Source organism: Salvelinus sp. IW2-2015, linkage group LG4q.1:29, assembly GCF_002910315.2.
Source record: "Salvelinus sp. IW2-2015 linkage group LG4q.1:29, ASM291031v2, whole genome shotgun sequence".
Taxonomy (NCBI): Eukaryota; Metazoa; Chordata; class Actinopteri; order Salmoniformes; family Salmonidae; genus Salvelinus; species Salvelinus sp. IW2-2015.
The window spans coordinates 7,327,858-7,345,750 of NC_036842.1; the positions used below are offsets into that span (position 1 = coordinate 7,327,858).

Here is a 17,893-nt window from a genome sequence, read left to right on the forward strand (position 1 = left end):
AAAATGCAATATATTGTTGAACATAAAAGACTCTATTGGCATATCGAAGTTCCAGTGAGGGATCTCTGCTAGTTTTAAAGATGTGGCCCATTTTTATACAGAGAAATTGGCATAGTAGGAAATGTAACCAATCCCAGCCCTCCTTTTTTACTTGTGTCATAGCACATCCTGTATCACCAGCAGAGGATGATCATTTTGACATTCACGCAGTTGTTAATGCTTACATATTGGATCGTAACTCTAAAAGTAGAAGAGATCCMACTGTGGAATGTTGATATGCCCGTGGAGTATATTATGTTCAACAATGTATATAAAAAATAAAATAAAAATAATCCCAAATCTAAGATTTGGTGTTTTCGATTCATATTTGTTTTTCAATATTCATAAATGCATGTAAGAAAATTGTTATTGAWGTCTAAATGCTACTCCTATTACAGTAAAGCTTCATATGACACCAATGTTTGCTTTGTAGCACCTACAGATTGAACATTTACATTTAAGTCATTTAGCAGACGCTCTTATCCAGAGCGACTTACAAATTGGACATCATGGAATGTTTAAAGGAGGCCTGGGTAAGGGCAACATGTCACAAAACTTCAATTCATTCTTTCTCAATTAGGCTTTAAGATACAAATGCCAAATATGTCAACATTCCTTCCTCCAAAGGACCATTCTATGAATTACATTTTGTGAAAATCCCCCAAATCATGGTATTTTTTGTTGTTCTAGTCTCATGAGGAATCACCATGCTAGGGTGTTGATGAGGACTAGTGACACCCTCTCAACCAAGCAGAACCCCCTCACTGCTAACACACACTCGCCCCGGGCCACTGGCCCCACATCAATGAACTCAGCCTGTCCACTGCAGCCAGGTCCCGCTAGGTGGAAGAGAAATGCTGTCACCCGCACCACATGCCTTACTCCACTGTAGGAGAGGCAAACATCAGTCTGCCAACACTGTGAGAGAGAGCAAGCAAACAGGGCTGAAAGAGAGTCAGACAGACAGACCGAGCCGGGCAGAGAAAACGGCTGTGACAGTTTTTGTAACATCAAGGTTGTTGTCCAAAATCAGTTACTGGTGTAGGAAACATAGTGTTTTTAAAAGCATGTGACATGTTTGTCTCAATGCCACTGCTGATTACCACACAGAACCAGCCTTATCATAAACTGTTATCTAGCATTGTGTTGTGTTACCTCTCAATTACCCAATGGGATAAGGACTCGGCCCCGGCCCAGCTGTGTGTGTGTGTGTGTGTGTGTGTGTGTGTGTGTGTGTGTGTATGTGTGTGCGTGTGCGTGTGTGCATGTGACTGACAGGTAGGCCGATGCAGACAGACTGTAGTATATTAAACACAAGCGTAGATTGTTTGGCTGTAGGCCTGTACCCCAGCACCGTGGTTTGTGTTGGCACTGAGTCAAAGAGAAGGCTGGTAGGTAGAGTACAGTGTTGGGCCGGGACAAAGGGGGCATTGTTGAAGAATCTCTCCTCTCTGTCTCTCTCTCTCTCTTTCTTTCCTCCTTTCTCTCTGAGATATTGTTTCAGACCACAAGAGTGTATTTTTATTGTTTGGCCCGCTGAGTAATTCTTTTATGCTCAACTGCAGGGGATAAAACTGAAGGATGGTCGTGGGTGCTATCCAGCAGGCCTCAGGTGGAGACGTTAAAAGTCAAGTTTGAGACGACCGCGAAAATTAGGAATCTCACGGAAAAATATTTTTCACATCTACACAAAACTTCTTTACCATATTGCCAGGCAATTGTTTCCCGTTGTTRCCAAACGACCAGACAACATTCCATTTTCCTCAGCATCAAGTGACGTAATCAGTCTGAGGTGTTTTCAGGAGAGATCTAAAATCATAATGTATATTTACTATGACAGGWTGGGAATTGAAGAGGGAACTGTAATTTGGTCCCGTCCATTAAAGGAGAGGGTAATAAACCTGGAAATCTCTAGAAATACTCAGACTCTTTGGTGCGGACAGTTTTTACAACACCGGTATATACTTACCACATCATTATCCATTATTGTATATCAACCCCATGATACAGCTATATATAGCTATATATCAATCCCTCTCACCTCCACAGCATTCACCAGAGAGAGATCTGAGCTCAACACCTCGTCACCATTCCTATTGATTAAATCCGGTCTCTATATGAAGTGCCTGGGGCCTCTTTGCGGGAGTTCATAAAAAATAAAAATAAAATATATATATATATATTGAAGTGAGTCCCAAAAGCAGTGCATGTGGTAGCCGACTAGCCGCCACTTTTGTTAAACCCGACGGGGCATGACTGGGGAAGCAAAACGCTTCCATATGGCTCTGGGACACAGCCTTAGTTGACTGGCTCTGCCAACAAGACCCTGGCTCTCTCTTGCRCTCTTTCTTTCTCTTCTCTTTCTCTCAAGCGTGCACTCTCTCTGCCTTTCTCTCTCTCTCTATTTACACTGAGTCTACCAAAAATTAGGAACACCTTCCTAATATTGAGTTGCACCCCCCCATTTTGTCCTCAGAATAGCCTCATTTCGTCAGGGYATGGACTCTACAAGGTATCGAAAGCGTTCCACAGGGATGCTGGCCCATGTTGACTCCAATGCTTCCCACAGTTGTGTCAAGTTGGCTGGATGTCCTTTGTGTGGTGGACCATTCTTGATACACACRGGGAACTGTTGGGCGGGAAAAACCCAGCAGCGTTGTTGCAGTTCTTGACACAAACCGGTGCGCCTGGCACCTACTCAAAGGCACTTAAATCTTTTGTCTTGCCCATTCACCCTCTGAATGGCACATATACACAATCCATGTTTTAAAGAAGGCTTAAAAATCCTTCTTTAACAAGCCTCCTCCCCTTCATCTGTACTGATTGAATTGGATTTAACAAGTGACATCTATAAGGAATCATAGCTTTCACCTGGATTCAGCTTTTCAGTCTGTCATGGAAAGAGCAGATGCTCTTCATCTTTTGTATACTCAGTGTATATCTCTATCTATCTCTCCCCGTCTTTCCCCTCTTCTCACTACCTGGTCGTTCTTGAGAGATTAGCCCTGAATTCAACCCTGAATCAGGAAGAAACGACTCATGTCAGGCCCAACGTTTAACTTGTTTCTATGTACTCTGTTACTAGAGAATAACCATGACCAGTCTTTTTCCAATCTTAATCATGTTTTAACTGAGAAATATCTTTGTTTGGGCCTTTTTAAGGTCTAGGCCTGTCAGCCAGTCCAGGGGGTGGTCTGTCTCAGTGTGTGTGAAGAAAAGTCTGTAATGACTGTTGATCTTTAACAGATTGAGATGTGGCCTTTTCCTGACTGACTAGGTGACTGAAGACCTGGTCACCACGACGACCCAGTACCTCTCCTGGAGGAGGGTTGGCCAGACCGTTGTTGTTTCACTAGACGTTCCTTCAGCAGACAATGGAACTCGCAATTAACTGGGACAACAGACACCAATTATCTAAGCCCAAGTGGCCTTACCCTGGACACCAAACGCACACACACACACAAGTGACACGGTGTGGCTAATTGGCTACACCTGTTTGTTGTGATTGGTCGTAACCCAGGGGTCTCTCAGAGAAAGGTAATGGGAATCAGGAAGCACTGGACTCTAGTGGAGAACCGCTGTAGATAATCCAGTTCCTGGCAGCAAGGTCCTGTGTGTTTTGGAACTGCCAGGTCTACACATCTCTGCTGGCCCGACCTTGCATGTCTATCCAGCACGGAGCACTCTCTCTGACTCTCTGTCTTTCTCTCGCTCTCTTCTCTTGCTTTCTCTGTCTTTCTCTCTCTGTCTCTCTCTTCCTTCTTTCTCCATCTGTCTGTCTGTCTCTCTCTCGGGAAACAGATCTGTGTGTTTAGGACTCTTTATGTGTTTGATGGGCTGAATGGAATGAGGAACCTGTGGGGAATTTAGCCTACTTGGTAGCAGAGGGATCCACATTGCTTCTTTCCTTCTCTGCACAGTCATGCAGATTCTTGTCTGTGCTGCTGCTGGTGCTGTGGTCAGATTCCTCCTCACCGTCCTGCTTGGCTTTGAACCAAGCCGAAGCTCGAATCCACTATATGGTGCTTGCCTACGGAGCAGCAAGGGGAACTGCCCCTCCCTACCTTCAGGCTATGCTCAAACCATACTCCCCAACCCGAGCACTCCGTTCTGCCACCTCTTGGCCGGCCAACCCCTACTGGGGGGTCAGCTCCCGCTCAGGCCAGTCAAAGCTTTTCTCTGTCCTGGGACCCCAATGGTGGATAGAGCTTTCCCCTGACACTAGGACAGCAGAGTCCCTGCCCGTGTTAAGGAGGTGTCTGAAGCCTTAACTTTTCAAAGATTTTTTATTTTTTAAGACATATTATGTACTTACTATGATATGTGGTTGTCCCACCTAGCTATCTGAAGATTAATGCACTAACTGTAAGTCGCTCTGGATAAGAGTGTCTGCCGAACAAGAGTGTCTGCCGAACAAGAGTGTCTGCCGAACAAGAGTGTCTGCCGAACAAGAGTGTCTGCCGAACAAGAGTGTCTGCCGAACAAGCGTGTCTGCTGAATAACTCAAATGTAAAGGTTTAGATATTGTTGTAATCCTACTGTCTGTCATCCCAATCTCTATGGTATACCAGAGGCCTGGTTTTGACTGCTGCTCCGAGGGATTGGAATCCCTCCCTTTCTCTGTCTGTCTGAGCTGAGGGTTCCTCTTGGGAGCTGGCGGGGTTAAAGAGAGAGAGCGAGCGGCTGACTGGGCCGTAGCCAGTCACTTTGTGTGCTTTCTTTATGAAAAGTAAATCATCCACAGCACCCTGGGTTTCGCTTATTTGAATTGTCCGAATGAGCGACAATCGCTGGCAGCCCCTGAGAGGCCGAAAGCCGCCTGGCCCAGCAGAGAGGAATGACGAAAACCTGTTCCTACTTCAATCTGCTCAGAAAAGAGGAGAGGGAGGACGTTTAATGTAGATAGGCTAGTCCTAGACATGCGTCTCTCTCTCTCTCTTCTCTGTCTCTCTCTCTCTTTCCCCTCCTTCTCCTTCGTGTTGTGGGATGACAGTCCCAGTCCTTCCCTGCTGGCAGGTGGGGAGGTGCTGCTGAATGGCTGGCATTGTGCTCCGGTTGGGAAGGAGGGTTGAAGGAGGTGGAGTGGAGTGGAGGGGATGGATGGATGTCTCTTGACTCCCCCATCCCCCCCCCCGGCTGATAGATCTGAAGGAGGGAGGGAGTCAGAGAGAGAGAGGGCACACTCTGGCATCTCGTCAAAGCCTGGTCTCATTAACACAGAGTGTGTGAGAGAGAGGCTGGGATGGTCCTGCTAACAGAAGGCCACTGTATTCACTACTGTGTTATTTTTCATCTGGCTAAATGAATACCCACGGAGACCTCCCCTTGGGCTGGTTGAAACTAGTGCTCACCTTGTGGTGTTTCTGTTATTTTTAACTGTACGGCTCTGCTCTGGCTCATTCTCATTTGTTAGCAGGTCTGTTTTGGAGGCCTTTTGTGACAGCTTGCCACTTCTTGAAATCTGATTTTGCGTATTTACTCCGGCTATATACGCTTTTATATATATAACCTATATGCAGGCAACAGGACCGTAGCCAGGGTCTGAGTTTCAGTGAGGTCCGATGGGAGCCTCACATTGGTAGCGTTATCACGTTGGTTGCTGTATCTTCAGCCACCTCGGTCCATCTACAAACACATAGCCTGTTAGCTATACGATTAGCCGCTTCACATTAACTCAGCACTGTGATTTTAAAAACGATCATTTAATACGTACAGAGGGATCTGTCAGCAGGAAAAGTATTTTATTAACCCCCTAAGGTCGAAGTCCGCGCCCCAGTGGAAATCTAATTGGCATAATAAAAGAAATCCCCGTAAAAATGTTGTTTTGCTTTGCATGCGTGTCATAGGCGGATGCGGTGGACTGTCTCACTTCCGGCATCTACGGTGGAAGGTGACAGAGCTAGAGCGGTGTTTGTCAGACCATGAGACATCCCGAAAATCGGTCTTCTCACAAAATCGTCTGTAGCGTCCGAACGGTTTGGCCTGCACACTATTATGACTCTATGGAAAGATGAGATTCTCACGAAGACGATGGTGTTCTCCGTTCTGCTCTTCGACCCCCACAAGCGTCTTGGGACTTGTCTGAAGTCTGTACAGCCGATCTGCCAACTTCTGTCTGTTAGCGTCCCAACAGTTTGGGCTACACACTAATATGACCCCTCTGTGGAAAGGTGAGACACTCACGTGCACGTACATCTCTAGGCCTCACAAGACTCCTCTGAAGGTCCCCCGGTACCAGTGGGAAAAAATGAATGGAAGTATAATGTTTACAGTATGGAGACTGTTTCGTGCCAAAAATAAGGGGTTAAATAAATGTAAAATCAGTCAGATATAGGACAGACACTTTACAACAAACTTCTTTTTGAAAAAAAAGAATTTGGGGGGGGGGGACTATCTGTTGTTCCATGAAGTGAATCTGTTATTCAATGCATTTGAATGGGCTAATAGCAGTAACGCCAAAAATAAATGTTCATCAAATAATTTTTTCATTAACAAAAGGTATACTTCAAGGGGTGTTAATTCAAAATCAAGGAGCAAAATTATCCTTGGTATGACCTTCTTAAAACAATTCCATATAGTTTCGTAGAACCCTCCCCACGCTTAGACAGGGCTTAGACTCTAATTTAACAAAAGGTAAACAAATACGTTTGCTTTGCATGACTTTTGTTGTTGTTGCAGTTTAACTAAGTTCCTGCATTTCTACACATTTTGTCATGGATTAGGGAGTAATTTTTGCTATTTTAAAAATGGATTTACTGCAATTCTACACATTCTGCCATGACTTAGGGCATGTTAATATGATATCTGAGTGAGCGTGACAAACAAAATCAATGGGGGCCCCTTGGAGGTTAGAGCCCCTGGGCACGTGCGTTGACTGCCCGGTCGGTAATTCGGCCATGATTACAAGTTTAGATAGCTGGCTAGACTAATTTAACAATCTAAAAAAATCTTAACTGACATGGGCTAATTGAGTGACTGTCAGTGAATGACAAATAGCTGCTGATGCACAACCATGTTTCTAAATTGCACCTTGTGTATTCTACTATTCTAACTTTTTGGGGGGGGTCCTCATATGTAGCWACGGCCCTGATAAAAGTTACCGCCAAAATAAAGCAAGCACCGACATAGTGTCTGGATCTCTATTGGAGGGATGTGACACCATTCTTCCACGAGAAATTCCATCATTTGGTGGTTTGTTGATGGTGGTGAAAAAACGCTGTCTCAGGCACCGCCCCATAGGTGTTAAACTAGGTTGAGATCTGGTGACGGAGACACACAGGCAGCTCATTTCTGACCTTTTTTCCCACATCAGATCTTTTTCACGTCAAATCTTTTTCAGAGCTGATCTGATTGGTCAAAAGACCATTAGTGATAAAAAGATCAGAATTGGACTGCCTGTGTAAACACACACACCAGTTAGCCTGGCGGGTAGGCGCATTGGGCCAGTAACCCAAAGGTAGCTGGATCGAATCCCAGAGCTGACAAGGTAAAAAATCTTTTGTTCTGCCCCTGAGCAAGGCAGTTAACCCCAAGTTAAGTCCCTGGGCGCCGATGAGGTGGATGCCGATGAAGTCAGAGGGGTTTGGTTAAATGTGGAAGACACATTCAGTGGTGTCCCCCTTTACCTTACCCTTTAAACCCCCTATGCTCCTTTGAGACCTCTGAGATCTCTTATTCTAGCTGTGTGGAAGCACCTGCTTTCAATATACTTTGTGTTCGCTCAAGTGTTTCCTTTATTTTGGCAGTTGCGTTTATGAGGCTATAGTATAGGCTAAGAAGTTTTACATTTATTTCTACTTCTCATAAAATAATATAGAATTAATTTCAAGTTTTATTACACTCACATAGCAGTCAATACAAACTGAAATCCATGAGTGTTAACCACAAATTTGAAGAAAAGAAGTCTCCAACGATCTTAACTCAAAGTGACTCATTAATCAAAGGACAGAAGTACGGGTGACCTCTTTTACCGATACGTTCTTGACTTAGGTACTGTCAGTTGGTTTTGGCTACGGGTGTTCCTTCCTTGTTTCAGTCAGGGGAACGTTAAGGAGGCTGACAGCGAATTCGGTGCATAGCTGTGTCCTTCTTCCGTGAAGCCGTGTTAGGGACAGGGTCAGTATTGCCTCTTTGTAACTGGAGTATCCTCTGGGCACTTTTATCTTATGACTCTCAATGCAGGTGGCTGTCACATGAGAACAAATTCTTATTTTCAATTACGGCCTAGGAACAGTGGGTTAACTGCCTTGTTCAGGGGCAGAACGACAGATTTTTACCTTGTCAGCTCGGGGATTCAATCTTGCAACCTTTTGGATACTAGTCCGACACTCTAACAACTAGGCTACCTGCCGCACCATGAACACTTTTATTTTAACTTAATATAATACATAAATATAAAATATACCCTGACTGCTTACTCTGAACGCTAGAGAAGTGACACAATTTCAGGCACCTCATTGATTACATGCAACGCAGGACAAGCTAGTTAAACTAGTAATATCATCAACCATGTGTAGTTAACTAGTGATTRTGTTATTTTTTTTATAAGATACGTTTAATGCTAGCTAGCAACTTACCKTGGCTCCTTGCTGCCTGCACTCGCGCAACAGGTGGTCAGCCTGCCACGCAGTCTCCTGGTGGATTGCAATATAATCGGCGTCCAATAATGCAGATTACCGATTGTTATGAAAATTTGAAATCGGCCCTAATTAAATCGGCCATTCCGATTAATCGGTCGACCTCTAATGGTTATATTAGGTAAGAGCAATGGTGCAGCACTGATAAAAATKATATTATTTTATAATGAATGCGCTTTCTCCCGCGTTGGATAGCGGTCGCTGTTCGCGATTCTGAAACGCATCAGTACGCTATTGAATCGGTGCCTTTTCCTAGACCATGTTGCAATGTGCATAATAGCGAAGTTAACCAGCATATTGGTGTTGAGAACAATGCGGCGGAGGCAGCGGCAGAATGAAGAGAGGAGAAAACAGCCCTTGCCTTAATTGTCTAAGAAAAGTAAGGAGAGAGGAAACCCCAACTTAATTAGGTCTATAATCAACAGCMTAACTGTTAAATGTGCCTTTCTTTATAAATCATCAATGTAAATCTACAGAACTAAGACAGATCCTGCTTCTGTTGCCTGTTTGAGTGTTTGTTTAATAGCCTACTGATTCCGTGAGCACCAAGCCTCACGCAACCACAGCACAACATGTCGGATAAACAATTTCACAAATTCAGCTGTTTTTAATCTTTGCTATACTGTAATAAAGGCTTTAATCTTTTGTTTGTTAGCACAGCCGCTCTGGTATTATTTGTAATTTATTAGTGTTATTTAGCCTGTTCCAAATTGTCATGTCATATATATATATATATATATATATATATATATATATATATATATAATAAAAACCCTCCTTTTTCTTGATCTCCTTCATATTGTTATGATCATCGTTATAATAATAAGAAATGTCATTATCATTAGTAGGCTTTGAGTAGCAGCCTTATATAACCACCATCGAGCTGTAGGTCTAAGAGAACATCCTGTTTAGTCTTAATACTGTGACTTACTTAAGCCTATAGTATATTTCAATAGTTATATAGGCTACTGTATCAATCGTTCATTTGTTCATGTCATCATCACACACCGTAGGAGACATTCAGGCATTGAAATGCAATCCAGCATTTTAGTTTAAAAAATAAATTAACTAAGCAAACCTTGAATAATTAGCGTAAATAATAGGCTAAATAAACCGCTCCATTTCGGATGTTTCATTCACAAATATATAAGGCTTTACAAAAAAAAACATTACAACAGACTTTCTGGTAAGCTTATGATTTATTTTGTTTACATTGTTCCAAACGGTCAGAAAAATTATATTGAAATCAAACAGCACCTGTTTGGCACACACAATATGCACGCAGGGCTTGCTCCTTACCTTATTTTTCTTGATCTCCATTATTTTCCCTTTACCTCCTGAGAAGCCAGTAAACATTCCCCCATTTCAAGTTCATTTGTCACGTCTGCTGCATCCATTTTGCTGTCATGTRTTCAGAGTTTGTTTGTTTGTTTGTTTTGGGGCAGCAGGTAGCCTAGTGGTAAGGAGCAAGCATTGGGCCAGTAACTGAAAGGTTGCTGGATCGAATCCCCGAGCTGACAAGGTAAAAATATGTCATTCTGCCCCTGAACAAGGCAGTTAACCCACTAGTCTCCGGTAGGACGTCATTGTAAATAAGAATTTGTTCGTAACTGACTTGCGTAGTTAAATAAAAAAAATATAAACATTGTTATAACCAATTTATTGATGTGATTATGCTATAGGTCAGGCCCTATTGGTCACGTGCATGTGATGCATACATGTGTCACGTAAAGAGCAATGGTTGAGGGAATAGGGAATGTTTTTCCTAAACAAATGAGGGATTTCGGTAACAGAACTTTTCAGTCAGAAATGGCTGTAATTATCTTCCAGCAACACGGACAGCGCTATAAACACTGATGTTCTGTGGTGGTCACTGCAGCAGGGAGGAGAGCGAGACAACGGGTGATAATCACACAGTCTGAGCCCGGCACAATCAAATAAATTGCGGTCGGACTACCTCTAGTCATTTTGTGTCTTAATTATTTAATCGAACAGTGTGCTTAAAGCATCAGACAACCTCAGTGCATATAGTGCATAACTGCCTTAACAAGGCAGTTAACCCACTGTTCTTAGGCCGCCATTGTAAATAAGAATTTGTTCTTAACTGACTTGCCCAGTTAAATAAAATAAAAAGTTGATTTGATTAAAACACATAGGATGTGTCTATATATATTTTTTTAAATACACATTTTAAAATTGTGACCAWTCGATTGGTTGAAAGAACAGGCGACTGTTGGTCAAACAATTTTTTTTTTTGGCGGGAACACGCCCTACAATACTGTCATCCCTACAGACAGGCGGATGGGGGCAGAGTAGTTAGTTTACCTGTTTGCTGCTGACAGAAGCAATATAATCTCCAGTGTCAGTGTATCAGTGTGTTGCAGTGTTGGAGGGCTTTGTGTGGAATGTGCTGAGCCCCCAGGAGTGAATGAACAGGTGTTGCTGGCTGGCTCTCTTCCCTCCTCGTTCCCGTCCTCTCTGGCCCCTCTCCTTTATTGGCACGGGGGTCTGCCCGCGGCACCATTGTTTGGCAGTTGCCTTGGAGATGTATCTCTTGTTTTGCAAATTGCAGCGTGTCAAGGCAAGCAGAAAATGATCACTCAGTCAGAAGTGTGTGTCCCCCTCCCTCCCAGTAGAATATATAGCCTATGGTCTGTCTTCATTTCAAACTCCATAGATCTCTGTGCTGATAAATCTGAGCTTGTGTAGTTACCGTATCAACAGCTAGCAGGCCCAGAGTTGTTTTGCCCAGTTAAGCTGACGGCTATCAAGGTGTACAAAACAAAGCAAATTTGAAAGGTTAACATGGTCAGCAAACATTATACTGTTTGTTCGTCTCCTCCATCTTGAGCTAATGTGATCTGACCTTACCCACTGCCTTAGCTACACATGTTTACATACAGTACTTTACCTTACCTAACTCCTCAGCTTTGACCTTACCTTACTTAACTCCTCATGTCGTAGTCCACTCAGCCCTGCTCCCCAAGACGAGCTCTGAGACACCGGGAGACACAGAGAGATGGATGTGAGACTGAGACGGGACACTGGGCAGGCGACAAAGGCCTCCGGCAGAGTTCCAGGATGTCTTCGGTCTACCACCTCAGCTCTGACAGTGTCTCTGCTGGATAGAGAGGGGAAACATACCAACAACCCCATGCCTAGCTGTGTCTGAGGCTCACAGACCTCAAATACCTCCTATACCTGTGCCCCAAGAGAGGGAAAACATACCAGCGCCATGTCTGGCTGGCTGTGTGTCTGAGGCTCACAYACCTAAGCCCCTAAAGAGGAGAAATAACATTGAACGAACCAACACCATGTCTAGCTGTGTCTGGTTCACGCATACTGTACCTTATAGGCCTCCTATACCTGAGCCCCTACTTAGAGACAGCAGGGAGCCCGACATGGAAGAGACACAGCGGGATCTAGTCGACCACAATAATACATTTTACAAGGTCAACATATCAGACGTCGCTAAGCTTGATGCTAGTTTGTTGCTCCCCCGAGAGCTTCTAAGGAGCAATGGAGGGGTGAAGGAGAGCTGGGGAAGTACAGAATGAGGAATAGAAGGTGGGGAGAAGGAGAGAGAGAGAGTAAAAAAAGGTGTTCAGAGAAACAAAGGCAGCCATTGTTTGGAGAGATGCTTCCTGGACGTGTTTCTGAGCTGGGGCCCAGCCAGGCTGAAGCTTACCTGTGTTACCTACCCGTGTTACCTGTGCTCTGCAAAAGGACCCAAACAGAGCTGTCAGGCTTTGTATAAATACTATTATCTCCCAACATCAGATAACTGGTCTGTACTTAGCAGCCTCTGTCTCAGTCAGTCATGTTAAAGGGAACAGTATGAGGAGGATTGTTGGCACGGGGAGCAGACTTCCTCTCTAGCCTCTCCTTTCCTCTCCCTCTCCTAGCTGGGCGTTGGGCAGCCAGCCAGCAGAGACCTCAGCTCACACCCAGGATTTCTGGACCTGGGTCCGGACCTGGGTCTGGACATGCCTTGGCCTCAATGGCCTGACTTTATCACTGTTCCAGGTCGCCTCATTCAGGGTCAGAAAGACCGGACAATCACACTTGAACATTTGCAGTGTATGAATGTGCATTCGGGCTCAGCACAGTAATTGAGGCGTACTTTATTTATAGATCCACTACTTACCGCTGGTTATGTCTTGAAGTCTGTTCCTCTCTGTCTGAGGTCTGAGTATTTTGGGCTACTGTATTATTGGTAAGTGTCATTTCAGGTTTATAGCCTCCCATGAAATTGAAACATATTTGAGTCCATCTGAAGGTAACACCCCTTGGTGTTGTATTACTGTAATTGTAGTCTATATAAATACATGTAGGAAGCAAGTTATGATAAAGGAAGCGACTCAAATAAATTATTATTTTGCGAAGGGTATGAATATAGCCAGCCAGCCACAGTTTTTACAAACCAACCGAGGACATGCCTTTTTAACTGGGAACAAATTGGAGGCAATTTGGTGCCAGTTTCCCCAGTCTCAAGCACTTCATCGAGTTCATTTGGTCCACGGCCGCAGTAGGGATCACTAACTTGTTACTCAGAGAGAGATGGACTTTTCTCTGCAGGGGTTTTATGGGGCTGTGTTGTACCCACTCAACCACAACATCCCTTCTAGTGGTGCCAGAACCCTGGCCTGCCTGGAAGGCCGYGTGAACACTCTTCATAATAAGGCGCCACTCGATTTATTGGAGCTCGTTTTTAGTGTACATATTTCAACCCTCAAACTGTATAGAAGCGCTGCCTATGATCATTGTGTGTTTTCTTTTTTTTACTGTTCATTTTACGACGGCTCAGTGCTCTCGCACACACTCCACATGCTAATTGTATTGTGAGAAGCTTGAAGTAGGTAACTTGGAACAATAGGTGTTTGTTTGTCAAGACCCAGAACAGTGGACTGCTGTAGAAAGTTCTGGATAAATAAATTAGAATTTAAGCTATAACTTTTGACCACGTCACTGAAAAGTCAAATGCACCTGGGTTCCCGATCGCAGTAGTGTTTGCTCTCTTCAGTCAGTCTGATTTGCTGTAGAGCCATCTGTAGATGACTTTTGTTTTTTCGGTACATTTTGATGCTGTCACCTGTGGTTTACCTGAATGTTAACTCCTCTGTTCCCTTTACAGCGACGAGCTTCGTCAAGAGGCTCGCCAGTTGAAGAAGGACCTACTGGCCATCAAAAAGAGGAGAGAAGACATCGCCAATCCTCCAAAGAAGGAGGAAGAAGGCGAGGGTATGTCACTACATCAATTACTGTTTTAAATACCTTGTAGGTACCACTTTATAAATGGTTTGTTAAATGGTTTATGAAAGGATTTTATACAAACTTTATAGACTGTTAAAAAAAACGACTTACTTACTCACCCTTTATACTCTTTATATGTGAAGTGTTACCCAAAGTAATTTTCTCTCTGTGATCTAACACAGAGGATATCAACAATCTCCATGAGGTACAGTATTTCTTCTCTGGGCCACATTCTCCTCTAATGGCTATGTATGTAGCCAGACAGTCCTCTTGTCTCTGACAATTAAGGCGGACATCAACGTCTAGTTTATTCTACCCAAGGCTCTGCTTTTTTTGTGCGAAGAATTGCGTAAATTGCTTGAGCAACAAATTACTGAGTTGCCTACCCCGTTGGTTGAAAACCAAAGCCCTTGCCGTAGGTTGGTCTTCAGCTTTGCTTAAAGTGACAAGGCAACTAAGTGTTTTTTTTTTTCCTTCGTTACCACACAGTCCTGCAGCCTCCCATAATACCGCCGGTCTCCCGAGTGTTTGTCGGTACACCCGCCGATAAAGAAACATATATTTTTGGACAATCATGAAAACCACGTTGGCTCAGATTTAAGTACGACTGAGAAGCTCAAAACGTTGTTTTGCAACAAAACCAATGGTCCATGTGGTCTTGTGGTGGCATAAATGCCAAATGAACAGGGGGGTCACCGCAAGGCGCTTTTAAGTTCATGAGATGTTGAGATGCTCTCATCATCTCCTAGACACTGTTTGTCTTTTTTTCCCAACACTGCCTCTTACTCAGTGCTTACCACATGGTGGATACTAAACTCAGAACCCACTATTAGGTCTCAACTGAGACTGGATCCCAGCTAGAAACGTTTCTGTGTAGGCCTACTTGGCAGGTCACAGGGAGACACAAAAGCTTCAGTTCAGGTAAGTCACAACAGGTAGGTCAGTGTAGATGTGGTTATCCAGCCGGATGCTGTAACCGGGGTTAACCAGGAGGCATTTATGTGTGTCTCTGGCTGGGCAGCAGCCTCTTTGAACRTTCCTCTCATTACATAAATGTGTTGGACGTGAGGCTTCATTCAGTAGGATGGAATGTGTAGAAGAGAAGTCACGGGCCAGTGGACTCTGCAGGGGGCCAGATGTCTGCTTAAACACTGAATCCTGTGACTCAGCTGAGGGAGAGGAATGCACTGTTGCGTGGTGTGGTGGGTTAGATACTGAAGGAGGTGGTTTTTATCTCCTTCTCATCATTCTGGATCGATGGTGACTTTGGGTTTAAAGCGGTGAAACAGCTACTGCTTCACATTTTGGCTGCACCCTACAGAGGTTGAAACCTAAATGAATTTCCAATAGTTTAGTTCTGAACCGAACCATATATATACTGATCCGACCAGCAAAATAAGGTTCTGAACCGGTTCGAACCCCCCCACCCCACCCCATAGAGGCTTGCTATGGAGCAGGCAAGCTATAGCTCAGTGAGTTGTTTACATACGTGATGGAAAGACAAGTGTAGGACGTGATATACAACTTACATTTTGCAGGTGTTGAGAGGGTGGAGGAGGAGGCTTGGCTTGAAGTGCTGGGAATCTTGTTATGCCATGCATTATCTGAATTAGGCCCACAGAGCTATACCTACGGAGGAGCGGCTTCTATGGAACTTTGAATGTCTTTGAACTTGAGAGTCGGCTAACGTTGGACCAGAGCTAGCTAGCAAGCTAGCTAACAAGCTTGTGTGTGCACAGCGGCACCAGAATCAATAACACGTGAAATGTGATAGCTATAGTATCCCTAACTAGCATTGAAAAAGTTAACCCTTTCTTCTCTAATTTAAAAATCTCTCCCTATATTCTGAATCAAACTTGTAACATTAGTAGGCTACAGCTGCGCTTCAGAGGGGGAGGGGCAGGTAGCCTACACACACACACACACACACAAACACACACACACACGCACACACACAGGCAAAGATGTTCAGCTGGCAGGCAGATACTGGATGAAGTTTCTGATTGACAGAGGCAGGACTTTGCATAGGTGCTTTGTTGCATTTTTTTGTTGTTGTGGAACTGGAAAAAATACCCGGAGCATAAAATAATGTCATTAACCGGATCCCATGCTTTCAAAAATAACGGTTATTTTCTAGAACGGTATAGATCACTTTCGTTCCCTGTTCTGGTTCTGTTCCTTGAAAAGTTATTATTTTCCGTTTTTTTTTAACCGGTTCCGACCCCTGGCCCTATATGGTTTACTGACCTCTTTTGAACACCAGAGCCCTATTTGGTCTGATCAAAACTAGTGCACTATATATAGGGCGTAGGTTGCCATTTCGGATACAGATTTTGTTTTCACTTTAACTTTGCTGTTACTAAAAAAACTAAATCACTGTGACCCAGTAAAGGTCAGTAAGTCTTGTTTTATTAATAAATTCTACTCTCTCTAAAGCTGCCTGGTCAGGCAGGTTTCTGTCCTACTTTCTCTAAGGATTAGTGTGGGCTCAGGAAAACCTTTTGACCTTCAAACAGCTTTGAATAGGGAGGCTGTTGTACGTCACTGTCCTCACATTGAATGCCTCGATGGGGCCAAAAATCTGACCCCCCACAGCCTGACCTCTGAGCAGCGGTCTATTCCAAAGAAGCTCAGATGCAGCTGTGGTAGGTTTGACTGTAGTCTCTAGGGAAAGGGAATTTAGTGGGTAAACTTGCTGACTTTGTGGTTCTGTATCATCATTACCTCACCGGTCTGCTATTAAGACAAAGAGACATCACTTCCAAAACATACGTACATGGACGTGCACTTCAATACACTCAACATTCCTCACATTCATGTGGCAAATAAAATGGGTATTGTTCTTTTACGCTTTCAATAGAGAGAGGACATTTGGACAGGACCATTAGACCCATAGACGTTTTGAATTTCTGTTAGCAGAAGACTGGTGTTTGCAAAGCCGTTTGCCCTCCAAAATGTTTTCTAAGCACTTTTGATTAATTAAAGTGTGACCGAACGGTTTGCGAAAGAAAAAAAATGTAAAATCTAGATTGTTTTCTTAGCTTGCYAAACACACTATTGATAAATACACACAAGAAGACTGAAGTGCTCTAGATTCCTCTTTGTCCTATTTTTTATGAGAATGAAATTGCAGAGGATGGAATTCTGATCCTGCTTGTGCACATGTTGTGCTTGGACGGAGTGCTCCCCATCTGTGTCCCAAATGGCAYCCTATACAGTGCACTACTTTTGCCAGAGCCCACAGGGCTCTGGCCAAAAGTAGTGCACTATGTAGGGAATAGGGTGCCATTGGGACGCACACCCTCTGCTACTTGGCCAAGACAGGTCATGGACCGTTTGGAGGAGGCATGTTCACCATGTACTCGGCAATCTCCAACGAAATACCAGGAAAAAACAAGAAAGGGGAGCTCCATCATATCTATCTGGGACGGTTAGGGTAATGTTAGTAGCAGACGAGAGCCTGAAGTTTAATCACTGAGTTTGTAATTGTCAGAATATAATAAAAATGTAAATTTTTCTGATCTGAAATGCCTTGCCTATTTCTAGCTGTAAGATTCCCATTTTAATCGGTTTTAACTTATCGCTGTCATTTATAATGGRAAATATTGTATATTAAATTAATGTTTACACAAAGTATTTGAAATTAGCTAAAAACCTATTGCCATGTATGGCATTTTCCTAAATTAGTTATTGTCCTAAATTAGGTATTGTTCTAAGTATGAGTGGAAGCTATTTTGACAGGCTACTGATCTGATCCCAGGCACTAATCCTGCAAACAATAATGAGTCGTTAGGACATCAAGAAATTGTCAACAAAAGTTGTCGGGACGTTGTGTCATGGTTCCCTGGAGGTTTTGTCTAGTTCCCGGTTGGTCCCGGGGACGTCCCAGAGTATGTTCTTGGGACGTTGTGTCATGGTCCGCTGAAGATTTTGTCTAGTTCCCGGTTGGTCCCGGGGACGTCCCA

The 17,893-nt window shown here is 43.8% G+C and overlaps 1 protein-coding gene across 1 annotated transcript in view; it reads left to right on the plus strand.

Moving 5' to 3' along the window:
* LOC111961335 (spliceosome-associated protein CWC27 homolog) overlaps positions 1-17,893 on the plus strand; it is a 49,169-nt gene that overhangs the window by 3,955 nt on the left and 27,321 nt on the right. The window contains exon 11 of the mRNA XM_023983513.2: positions 13,810-13,916. Within this exon, the coding sequence (XP_023839281.1) occupies positions 13,810-13,916 (107 nt within the window). The remainder of the gene's footprint in view (positions 1-13,809; positions 13,917-17,893) is intronic.